Consider the following 12,638-nt stretch of genomic DNA (forward strand, 5'->3'; position numbering starts at 1 on the left):
ACATGATGCAGACATTTAGACCATTAAAAAACAAAACAAAAAAGCTTAAATTTCAGTTACACCCATTATTAAATGTGACATAGAGATAGTATCAATGATTAATTTAGAAATACTTTTCAAGTCATATTCTTATTCCTTTTCTAAAAGGTCAGGATTTGGGGATTATTAATTTAGTAAAATTAACTGACCTTTTAAAAACATTAGCGTCATCTAATAAAATCTCACGTTCTCCTGATCTGCAGTAGTGGTCTATATAAAGGCGATCACTGTCAGACATGGTCTTTGTTTAACAGTAAACACTCCCTGGTCACATGATCTCACATGCGCGACCTCATCCGCTCATCGCTCAGGACGCAGGCGCAAATGTACTGCTGCCTAATCTACGTCTTTTTTTTTTCAGTGTAGAGAATGCGCGGATAATGCCATCTGAATTAGAGGGTTTCCTGCTTCCAGTGAGCACTTGATATGAAAGGCTGAACGCATTCTGACAAGGCTAAACCAGACTTCCTAACGTGTTCATAAGACATTTTAACCAGTGCATTACACTGACTTCTTAACCTGTTCATAACGTCCTGATATCCAACTTTTATCGTTTCAGTACATGTAACAATCCGTTGGAAACAATGAGCTTTTTAAAAATAGTGACCTGGATAATGTTCAGTGCTGGCAGCTATGTTGAATGCAATATAACAATTATAAAATCTGAAGAGAAAAATACATAGTTTTGTTTTCTTTAACCCAATAAACAAATTATAAAAGTTTTTTATAGAAAAGTTGGCTTTATAATGATCACATTTTCCTGCCTTTTTTCTAAAAACATTGCTCCTGTTAGTTACCCTAGTAATATTTTCTTTTTAATGTCACTTGCTCACTAAAAGGTTGCCAAAAGGCTCTGAATAGCATTACAAGTGGACTGTTGTTCAACTATCATGCCCCATTCTCAGTTGTGGTGCTCTGGAAGCTGATCCTGCAGTATGTCTTATCTCGCAGTTCTTCTCACCCACCTGGACCATGCCATGGCCTCCCACCCTGTTGTCATGCCAACAGGCCTGGGCTCCACCTACTCAGCCACACACAGCAGCAGCAACGTGGGCGGTGACTTCAGCCCAGACACGGGCCATTTTCGCTGCTGTGTGGCTGGTGCGTATTACTCCACCTTTACAGTGGGCAAGTGCCCCAGGAAACTGCTGTGGATGACACTGGTGAAGATCAGGCAGGAGGTGGAGGCCATAGTCTACAGTGAGTATAGCAAACAGGGTCATGAGGGGACCGGGACCAGAGTGGCATTATCAGCCTAAAGCCCATGGACACAATTTGGCTTCTCATACAGCAGAGCCCAGATCGCGCCCTTTACGCATGTCACTCTCACTGCCCAGACCACACCCTTTACGCATGTCACTCTCACTGCCCAGACCACACCCTTTACGCATGTCACTCTTACTGCCCAGACCACACCCTTTACGTATGTCACTCTTACTGCCCAGACCACACCCTTTACGTATGTCAGTCTTACTGCCCAGACCACACCCTTTACGCATGTCACTCTTACTGTCCAGACCACACCCTTTACGCATGTCACTCTTACTGCCCAGACCACACCCTTTACGCATGTCACTCTTACTGTCCAGACCACACCCTTTACGCATGTCACTCTTACTGTCCAGACCACACCCTTTACGTATGTCAGTCTTACTGTCCAGACCACACCCTTTACGCATGTCACTCTTACTTCCCAGACCACACCCTTTACGTATGTCAGTCTTACTGTCCAGACCACACCCTTTACGTATGTCACTCTCACTGCCCAGACCACGCCCATTACAGCACCGCTGGGCCGTATGTCTGGGCCAGTTAATTAACTATCAGTTAGTTAACTATCATTGTATATAATAAATAAATAAATAAATAAATAAATAAATATAAATAAATATATATATATATATATATATATATATATATATATATATATATATATATATATATATATATATAGCTGTTTTTTAATTATCAAGACGTGAAAGAAAACTGACAAAACTAAAATGTCAGATTTTGTAAGCTTGTTAGTATTATTAAGAGACAGAAGAAAGTAGAAACCTGGCAAAATGTGAACTTGGAAATTTCTCATGTTTTAAGAAATGTGTTTTCAAAAAAATAAAAATAAAGGAAAAAAATTCAGCATGATATTGAGAGGTCGCAGGGCCGCTCCTGTCATAGCATGCTTTTGCTTGGTTTAAACACCATTTTACTGTTGAAATCTTAAACCACAGCTGTACTTTCATTAACAGTAGCTGGGTTCTCTATGCATAATGTCTCATGCTTTGCCTCATGTTTGGAGTTCATTTCAAAAACTTCAGGAACCTGTAGAGAAAAGAAAAGTAAAAAAATGCCTAACTTTGTCATTTGTTTGTAATGCATCAGCTTTAAAGAATACTGACAAAATGTACCTTATGGTCAAGTGTGTATCTCTCCTCATAAGAGTGCTTTCTCACAGCTTTTCTCTCTGTGTCAACATAGGCCACAAAATGAATCAACGTGTAGATTCTGCAAAAAAAAAAAGAAAAAGTTTAATGTAACATTTTACTGATTTTTACTGTGTTTTACCTCATAGCTGGGCCCGATTAAGCCCTTTTAAATGTATTTTTCCTCATAGCTGGGCCCAATTAAGCCCAAGGCTGTGAAAAATTTGGGGCACAATTAAAATGAAGATTTCTTTGTATGCAGTATAAAAACAGTGACAGATGATGAACTGTACAAACCAATACGATCCAATAAAGTAGCATGCCTAGACTAATTCTGATGCAGCACCAAAACAAATAAACAAACAAAGATCTGAAGATCTGCACAGAACTGCAGCCTAGCAAATGCCTGTTTCTCTTGCTACTGTCCTCATGTGCAGACCCCATTCTCAAGTTTCCTAGGAGGTTGCATCATTTAACATACATTGCTAGGGTGTCTGATGCAAAGCAAAATGAGAAATAGAACATAACAGTAAACAAACTTGATATTTTAGAGGCCAAAAAAAAAAACTTGTTTCGTTTAACCTGCGGCTGCAATGGTCCATGTGCTTGTGAAGCTCTAAGCTGCAGCCTTCGCAGCCTATATGCTAATTGAGGGACTACCGACTAACATCTAGTGGTACCTTTGGATATATTGATATAAACATGCGAGAACGTGAGCTGTAGAGAATATGTTTATTACCTATGGTAGAGCATTGCAAAAAACTGTATAAAGAGCAGCACTGAGAAGCTCAAGAGGAACATCAAGGATATTGGATCGATGAAAAATCGTTGCCCCACTGCAACAGACCCGTTTGGGTATATTTTTGGAATAGACAGCGTGACGGCACTACCGATGGTCTGGAGGAACAAGGTGGCAACTAACCAGAGGGCATTGCAGATGAAGAAGACAAATGCCACCTGTGATGGGGAAAAAAAAGAACTCTGTCAGTTTCCATAGCAATGTGAAAAAAGCAGAATAATCGACATGTTGGATATGGGACCAGGATCGTCTGACCTTGTTTCTCAAGTCTTTAAGGTCTTTTGCAATTTTTTCTTGCTGTTCTTTGTTCTCTTGAAGAGGTTCTAAATATCTTTTCTGAAGCTGTTTCCAAAACTCAAATTCATCCTTAAAAAAGTGAAAAAAAAACCAAAAACCATGAGAAATATTGTAGAATAAGACAAAATGTTTTCAACAATGCTAGAAATTTGTGGAGACATTTTAGGAAAATTTTACCTCTGACAGTGTGTCCCTTTCTAGTGGGAAGTCATAAAATTTGATCTGTAGAGCTTCAATCCAATCTTGACATAAATTTGAAACAGCTTTAGAAAAATGTCATGAACCCTGATCTATTTGAAGAGCATTATTAGTGCATAAAAATACTGAATACATTCATGTAAATAACAAAGGAGACATTCACAGCACTCACCTTTAGATATTTGTGGTGCAAGGCTCTCATGGGAACTGAAGCAAACCAGAAGACGAAATAGAAAAATCTTTAAGTAACTGTGATCAAGCTCATATCTGAGGCAAATATTTAGATCATTTAGGTCAATCTATGATAGCAATAAGATATTTGTACAGTAGGGACAAATGCAACTTGTGCAGAAGTAATCTACATCACCAGCATTTTAGCTAGTAGCCAGATCAACCATTTGCACTCTAAGATCATTGTTAAATCCTTTCATTTAAAATTACTTATCCAGAAAAGGAGGAACCAGAATCGTACATAATACAATACGCCACTCGCTTGAATGTTATGAATTTTTTTTACCTTCCATTCTCCTCAGAAGCCACGTGAACCTGTGGATCTTTATGCGGCGACGTGGTGGGTCCCAGCAGAGGTTCCTTCTCAATTGTGTCCTCCCTTCTGCTGTGCTCGTGGTTCCAGCATGGACACTGGTAACACGTGGCCTCGAGGACCTGCCTCCTGAGGGTGCGCACCGCCACAGTCTTAGCTTTGCCCCCAGTCTCGCGCGTTCCCCACGTGACATTGTTCATGTTGACGATGGAGTAGATGGTCAGTAGCAGATAGCCACTGGGGATGCAGAGGAAGTAGAGGACCCCGTAGATGATCAGGGAGAACTCCTGAGGGTGAAACGCCGCCGTTGTGATGTACAGGAGCGTCATGCCGATGATGAAAAGGCCGCTGGGCGTCATGAACGTCTGCTGCTTGACTATGTCACCTAAGCATTAATGACGACTTCTGGGTCAGTTCCGTGACTGTTCGGCTATTAAGATAGTACCCAAAATTTATTTCTGTTTAATTAACTTCTAGCAGATTCATGAGCCTCATTCACCAATATCTTCCTAAGGGTTTTCTTGAATTTGCTCTTGAGAAAGGTTCAGAGAAAAGGTCTACGTCAGATTTACAACGGTTTCTTAAACCGCGGAATTGTTCGCACCTTTGTTTTTATAACGACGGGAATATAACCTTATAATCTTAATCTTATAACCCCAACTCTTATCCTCATACAGCATGTGCCAGATCTTCCTAATTTGCATGAATAAACATCCTGCCAGTCCCCGTAGAAGGGCATGAGACTACAGGACTGAGTGTATGCGCAGAAATCTATGGAAAAAAAGACTTGCTTAATTGCGACTTTATGTTTGCTTAATTGTAACTTTAGGTCTCGATTTTCTGACTGTAATCGTTGCACAATGCAGACAGACAGATGTAAGCATTTTATTATTTCCCTAATTGTTGGAATGCATGATTCTCAAGTAACTTAACTGATGTGAACTGAAATGTTACTGTAGTGTTTATTTTAAAATATCATACTTTATAAAATAATGCGAATAATTATTAAAAATATTTTAAATGATTGAAAATGTAATTTAAAGCGTATAACATACAAGTGTATAACCAAATAAAACCCATAGAACAAATGTACATAAGAGTATCGTTACCTACGAACAAATCCTAAATGTGAAAACATTGATGAATGTCAGGATCTTTGTGAAAACTGCATAAGTGGGTTTTAAGATGAAATGTCTTCTTAAGAATGGTTGGTGAAAGAGGCCCCTTGTTTTTATTTGTAACTGCTTCAATTTATAATTTAAAAATTATTAAAATGATATATTTAAAACAAAACAAGTACAAACCCATCACCTATGATGGAGAGAATGGTCCCTGTCATGAGAAACGCATACAGGATGCTCATGAGCGCTGCTATCTGGATCTGTGTGTCGGCTTTGAGCTTGAAGCACAGTGCCAGGTAAACAGCAGGGGGCGCTGTGGCCAGAATAAGAGCAGTATTTTGTTCCATATTCAGAACAAACGTAAAACTTCCTGCAAGAGAGATTCAACCACATTACAGACAAATAATAAAAAATATTTGAATATAACAATAAAACAAAACTTATAACTGGGTTGTCTGTGTAAAGTCAGTATAAAGTCTGTATAAAGCCAGGATACACTTTAACCACATCCTCCTCATTGGTAAGTACTTTTCTTGCTCTAATGTCTTTTTATAGAGTTCTTTACCTGCGATCATCAGGCAGATGGTAGCTGGACCCAAGATGGATGCTCCCATGCTGATGACCTGGTAAAGAATGTACAGCTTGGAGATGGAGCTGTTCCTCTCAGAGGTCAGACCTCCGGAGCTCAGCAGGTTGACGGTGTTTGCCATGGTGGACGGCCCCCAGCGTCTCCGCTGGTTGTAGAACTCTGTGAAGTCCTGCGGCGCGTTGGTGTAGGCATCCGAGGCCGCGTTGTACTCCACCCTCCAGCCCTGCTGCAGTAGTAGGGTACACAGCCACCGGTCTTCTCCTAGAAGGACATGGGGGAAACTTATAAAGGTGAGGAGGTGGGGCCCTTATAAATGTGTGTGTGGCGGGGGGGAACCCTTATAAAGGTATGTGTGGTTGGGGCCCTTATAAAGGTGAGGAGGTGGGGCCCTTATAAAGCATTCAGGTTTCACTGCATCACAAAAGGGCCTTATGCCAACAGAAGGGATTGCTCTGTGTTAGTGTTATATTTTAAAATGTATTATTTGAAATCAATTGGTTTCTTAAAGCATCAGATCGATTAGTTTAATTTATCTATCAACTATCATAATTAGCATAAGTGTAATTAGCATAACTCAATTCTGTGTGTTTATGAGTTCTGAAAGAAAACCCCTAATTGTTATCAGACATTATCAGTGTAATTAGACCTATGAAATGAACAACTCATTACCCTGATCGTACTGTATGTAGTGACTGGCCTCGGTTGCTTTAGTGGTGTATCTCTTCATCACGTTGTCATCCATGAGGGCAGAGGCTCTGAAGAGGCTGAAACAGCCAGGACTGCAGAGCACACAGCCAAACACATGCTCCGCCGTCTTCTGGAGCCAGTGACCCACCGCGTACTCAAACTTCTGATACCACACCATGGGACCTTCATTCACACAGGTGGAACAGGCAAGATCAAGGTCAAGGAAGTAATTAGTGCTTTTCCCATACTTCTCACACCGCTGTCCCACTTGCTTTGCAATCTCGACTGTAACATGCTTTCCATTGTTATTTGAAAGTATTCAACTGATAAGGGCTTTACACGAGGCTGTATAAAACAGAGATATAAATATACATGCGTGTACCTGTGCCAGTGGGGTGAATGCGTCCACACACAGCTCCTACCTCTGGATAGAGCTTCAATCTGTCAATTAGCAACATCACGGCAGAGGGTTGGAAGTCTGTGTCTCCATCCAGGGCCAGGATATACGTCTTCTCCTTCTCTCTCTGCAGGGGGTCACAGACGGACCCTTCACACTTTTACACAGAGTTTGTTACAGCTGCGCAGCTGAGCGCTTGCACTTAGTGAATCTATGAGAATCCTGCTGAAAACAGCATGAGAAATGATTGTGTGTTGTCTGACAGTTTTCTGAGTGTGTGTGTGTGTGTTTGGAGGGGAGATTGGAAAAGTGATTTCTATGGATGTTTGCTCAACATCACTACAGTTCCACAGGTGAAATCTAGACTGTGTACACGGTGTTATGGGTTTTTCCCTTTAGCCACCTTCAGGTTCTCCTTCAGTGTGTCCACATTCCCTCCCTCCTCAAACATCTTAAAGTACTTCCTGTTGAGTCTCCAGCCAAGGAGATAGTACAAATACATGATCTGTCAAAAACAGTAAACATTTACGTAAATTGTTAACATTCCATTTGGTCGTGTTTTACTGGGGTTCATTTCCAGGTTGGTTTGTTTTGGCATACTTGGGACCATCTCTTTTTGTGGCGAATCAGCTGTTTGTCCTTCAAGTGAACCATCATCACGTTGCCTCTAGGAAGTGTGTATTCCAGCCGCCCTCCGTAGGGGGCGCTAATGATCTTCTGCTGAGGGAGGTGGGGCTTGTTGTTGAAGATACACGGGTCCTCCTCACTAAAATTGCTAATGCATGACCAATAAATGTTCTGGTTAATCTTTACCCATGATTTCTGTTGTTTCCCAAGAAACGTGTGATTGGCTCCATACAATAATGCTTACACGTATACTTCTTTGATCACTTCCACTAGGGTCTCGGCATACTCATTTACATGCTGTATATGATGCGTTTCCTTGAAGGCGTCATCAAAGTAAATATGGAATTCAAACATGACATCATTGTGTTTATTTATTTTTGGCCGATATTTGTCAAGCCTGGTTAAAAAGACCAAAAGGAAAAAGAGGTTAGTGAATATAATATTGTCATGTACATGTCATACCATATTACACGTATAACAGAATAAAATTACCGGAACATTGAAATGATTATTTTCATCATTTCGTCATATGTTTCGTGCCACATTGTTGCACACAGATATACTGTGACAGTTTCTTTCAGTCTGAAGAAAAAAAGATGCCAACACTATAGTCACATTTCAAATCAAATGTTCGAATGCATTTTATACATTTTATATGTCTTATACGTTGTCTTACATCATTTCCTGTGAACGGGCACTCAAAGCACTTACCCTTCCTCCTTATTCCTGCTCCTGATCTCAAAGCGGGTGTCCAGCAGCATGGACTGCTCCAGGAACGCGCCCTCGTACATGTGCTTCAGGAACAGGTCCTGAGTCCTCTCTATGCGCCGGATCTTCAGGAACCAGATATACACTGTGCTAAGCACCAGTCCCAGCCACCAGCTCAGAGCACTCAATCCCAGAACCACCAGCCCCCCGACACGCGTTTCTGACACCACCTGCCGAGCGCACAGGCTCGCTGTGACATCCTTCATCAGCCGACCAAACCAAGCCATGGTAGAGTTCGCCCCCGGCAGCCCACTTTGGCAAAACGTACTGCTCGAATCGGACCGCTGGGTGACCTCGGCAGCGAGCAGACCCAAGAGAATGGACAGGACGGTGAGGGAAGCCAGGTACATGGGCACGAGAAAGCAGCGTCGCAGGGCGTGCATCTTGAAGGCTACCACCACAAACCAACGGCACAGGGCAGATGAGGCGATCTGGATGCCCACCAAGCCGAAGACGGTGGTGCTCACGCTCGCAGGGGCTGCCGTCACGGAGGACCAGTCTGAGGGAGCGACACTGGCTCCAACCACAGCTGCCGTGATGAGGATTTTCACCACAGCAGACAAAATACACACCATGTTCTGCGACCTGGCCATGTCTTTGCAGATCTCTTCCAGTAAGGAGATTTTGAAAAGTGTGCTGTAGTTTTCCCACCAGTTCAAAGACACAGATGGTTCCTATGATGGCCAGACCAACAGAGGTCTTCACATGGGCGGTGGACTCCTCAGTCCCCAAATAACCAATCAGGAAAAGTGTGTAGCCAAGAAGAATGAAGAGGACGGAGCTGGCTGGTGACATTAAGACTCTTTTTTTCTCTTTTGCAAGGCACTCAGTGGCTACCTGGAACACCGCTGACAGGATGCACACACTGTTCAAGATCGTTGTGTTAGTGATGATGTCAAGCTGAGGCATGGCCAACACTGTGAGGATCACCTCTCCAACAGCCACAAGGGATTCAACACTCAGGACCTAGAAGGCAGCGGAGCAGGTCTGTTAACCACACCTGCCTTCCATTCAGCGAAGGAAAGCAGGGGCAAACTCCAAAACAAAGTTTACATCTAGTGCTGGTATGATTAAATAAAATTAGCATCAAAAACAAACAAAAAGGAATCTGTCATTGTTAAAAAAAACAAAAACAAACTTACCCACAGAATGCTTTTCCTGGATGGTTTTTCAGATCTTTTGAAAAAGAACTTCCACAGACTCTTGAGCAAAAGTAGCAGGTTTGGGGCGACCAACACACAGCCCATTCCTAGCACGGCACTGGGTTTATGTGCCGCAGGGACGCTCGTAGTCACATTGCTCTCGAGGGTTACCAAAAGCAGAAATGATGACTGCACAAACACGTCCATAAATTAGTGCCACAAAGCATTTTCACTTGTGAACGATCTGTTTATCAAATTATATAACATGTCAGTTTTTTTCTGACCTTACTGAACACTGCAAGAAGAAAGACCAATGTACCAACAACACTGCACGAGAACCACTTCAAGAACTGGAAACTCATTTTGGGTTTTTGCTCATCTTGAATAATTGGAACATCTCTGCAAGCATCCCATGATGGTCTGTAAAAAAAATAACAATAATAATAACAACAACAACAACAATAAATAACAACAACAACAATAATATTACAAACTAAATAATAATCCAGATACAAATACTGTTGACTAAAAACAAGCAACTATTTGGATGGAATTGTTCAAGGAGCAAAAATGACAGAGCAGGTGAAATATATGGTTGTATGACTGGTGCCCTAAAAAAGACAAAGTGAGTGTTTTATTGTAATGCCATATATATATATATATATATATATATATATATACTGTTATTTACTTAAATAAACCACAATTATGGTATTTATTCTCTCAAAACAGTGTTCAACAATTAAAAAAGAGGTACTGATTTCTCCCCTGACCGGGTGCACAGATTTGATACCTGAACTCAGTTTCCTTCTGGCCCACTGCCATGGCGCTGCTCTGGAACGCTACAGACACCGTTTCTCTGAAGATGAAGGACCACAGACCGAACCTTTAAACGGAGGAGGAAACTTCCCCAGCCCTCCGCAACACCCTCTGTCGAGGTCCAGCCCACTCAGGGGGGCGGGCTTCACAGACCCATTGCTTAGTGAAAATAAATATTTCCTTAAAATTGAGGAAGCAGGAAGAAAGTAACTCTAAGATATAAAGAAAACCCCTAATTGTTATCAGACATTATCAGTGTAATTAGACCTATGAAATGAACAAATACTTGTTTTATACCAGGAAACCTTTAATTTCACCAAAAGATGGTTCACAGGAAACAGTGATTTTATTTTAAAAAAAGACAGAAAAACCAAGTCAGATTTCCATAAACTCACAAACGGTAAAACAGGCAATTGTAGAAAACCAGCAGGGCAAAACAGATACATACAGATGAGGGTGAGTAAAAAAACAACCCCAGAGCAATCTGTAAAATAGAAGAGCAGGAGAAATACAGGAGAAACAGACTGGATCAGAGAATACACTCAGCAAAACAACAAAAAAAACAGAACACTGGGATAAAAATACACTGAGGGTGATTGATAACAGACAACAGGTGAAATCCCCAACAGGTTGGTCAGAACTGAATAAGTTACCCAGAGGATCATGAGAGTTTGAGTTAGTGGCACAGAGGCAGTGACAGGCATGATGGGAAGGACAGATGACTGTAGTGACAGCAGCAGCAATAGCTGTAAAATTTGCTGATTTCATGAAATAGTTACAAATCCATTTCAAATCTACTGTTCATTGGGGAAGTCATCAGGAAAATGGTCCAGCTTACTGGCTTTCTGGTCTTAAATATCTGTCAAGGCAAACTTCAGTCAGGATCTTGGCCTGTTCATAGCGAGCGAGACTGCTCTAATTAAGGTCGTTAATGGCATTTGTTTAAATACAGGCTGGTATCACTACTGCTCCAGATGTGGAATACTGTTTGAAGGGACAGCATAGGTAAAAAGGTTAGTACACTACACAGGGCCCCTCTACTGCACTGTATGGGTCCCTACAGGACCCTGCGGTTTCACCACTAGAAGGGCACTGATTAACACGTCGAATTTTCTTGCTCTAGAAGGCAAATCATCATAATTTATGGCATGAAGGGACACCCTAGAGGGGTGATTTCAGAGCTGCCTTTGATGCCACAGAGTAAATCATTCTTACGGACAGGCCGGAGAGGTGGGTCTGACTCTCTGGTTTATTTCCGACCTGCGAGGCAGAATTTACTTTGTCAAAAAAAAAAGAAAAAAGAAAAGAATGATTCTGAAAGAATGCCAGTGACGTGTGGTGTCCATCAGGGTTCAATTCTTGTACCACTCTTATTTAATTTATACTTTCTTCCTATTAGCTAAATCTTGCAAATGTTCCATTTTTGAGCTATTTCACCACAGCTTTTGAGATGACCCAGATTTACTTGGCTCTCTCCTCAAACAACTAATGTCCCTTCAACTCATTTTGAAAGTGCCTTGAGCACACCACTAACTGGACAGGCCAAAACACTCTGCAGTTTACTAAAACCAAAAACCTGTAGGACTGACTACTGTAATGGTCCCCTTGCCTTTGAATTGCCGCTGTATGAAAAGTGCTATAGAAACTTTGCTTGTCTTGTTTCACTTTGGTGCTGCATCATCGGTTTATTGTAGTATTAATGTAGTATTATTGTAGTATTAATACAGTATTAATGTAGCATTAATGTAATATTATTGTAGTATTATTGTAGTATTGTAGTATTAATGTACTATCAATGTAGTATTAATGTAATTTTCTCAGTTAATGTAGTTTAATTTAGTATTTCAAAGATGATGGTAACAGTTAATTTTAGCAGGATTCAAACAGTGAAACAGCAGAATTTCTGGGGCCCCACTGCACGAGGCAGGGTGGTGGCCCTTTAAAATATTTATTTTCTTCTGGGTGGGGGTTACCCTCAGTATCCTGCTTGCCGTGCACACCCTCGTGAGCCCTGTGCCTTGCTCCTGCACCAGGTGGATTCAAACTTTGTTTGTGATTTGTTAATGCATGAAAAGGACAAGGAAAAAAAAAGTATTTGCATATGTCAATATATGCCTTGTGTATCTGAATGCTTTATATTTCATATCCATCAGCTTTACCCACCCTGCACGCCACAACCTGAGTTTTGATA

At 41.3% G+C, this 12,638-nt stretch overlaps 1 protein-coding gene across 1 annotated transcript; it reads right to left on the reverse strand.

Moving 5' to 3' along the window:
• Positions 1-1,322: 1,322 nt before the first annotated feature.
• On the reverse strand, positions 1,323-9,835 carry si:ch211-264e16.2 (chitin synthase chs-1). Its single transcript, XM_035525455.1, is given in 19 exon segments — positions 1,323-1,744; positions 2,274-2,358; positions 2,445-2,541; positions 3,199-3,416; positions 3,514-3,624; positions 3,733-3,797; positions 3,926-3,960; positions 4,271-4,682; positions 5,609-5,788; positions 5,984-6,268; positions 6,677-6,877; positions 7,077-7,218; positions 7,495-7,596; positions 7,692-7,866; positions 7,963-8,115; positions 8,211-8,300; positions 8,430-9,152; positions 9,154-9,452; positions 9,629-9,835. Coding segments are annotated over 19 exon segments (4,002 nt in total).
• Between the last annotated feature and the right edge of the window lie 2,803 nt (positions 9,836-12,638).

This window comes from Electrophorus electricus, chromosome 4 (genome assembly GCF_013358815.1).
Source record: "Electrophorus electricus isolate fEleEle1 chromosome 4, fEleEle1.pri, whole genome shotgun sequence".
In the NCBI taxonomy this organism is placed as follows: domain Eukaryota; kingdom Metazoa; phylum Chordata; class Actinopteri; order Gymnotiformes; family Gymnotidae; genus Electrophorus; species Electrophorus electricus.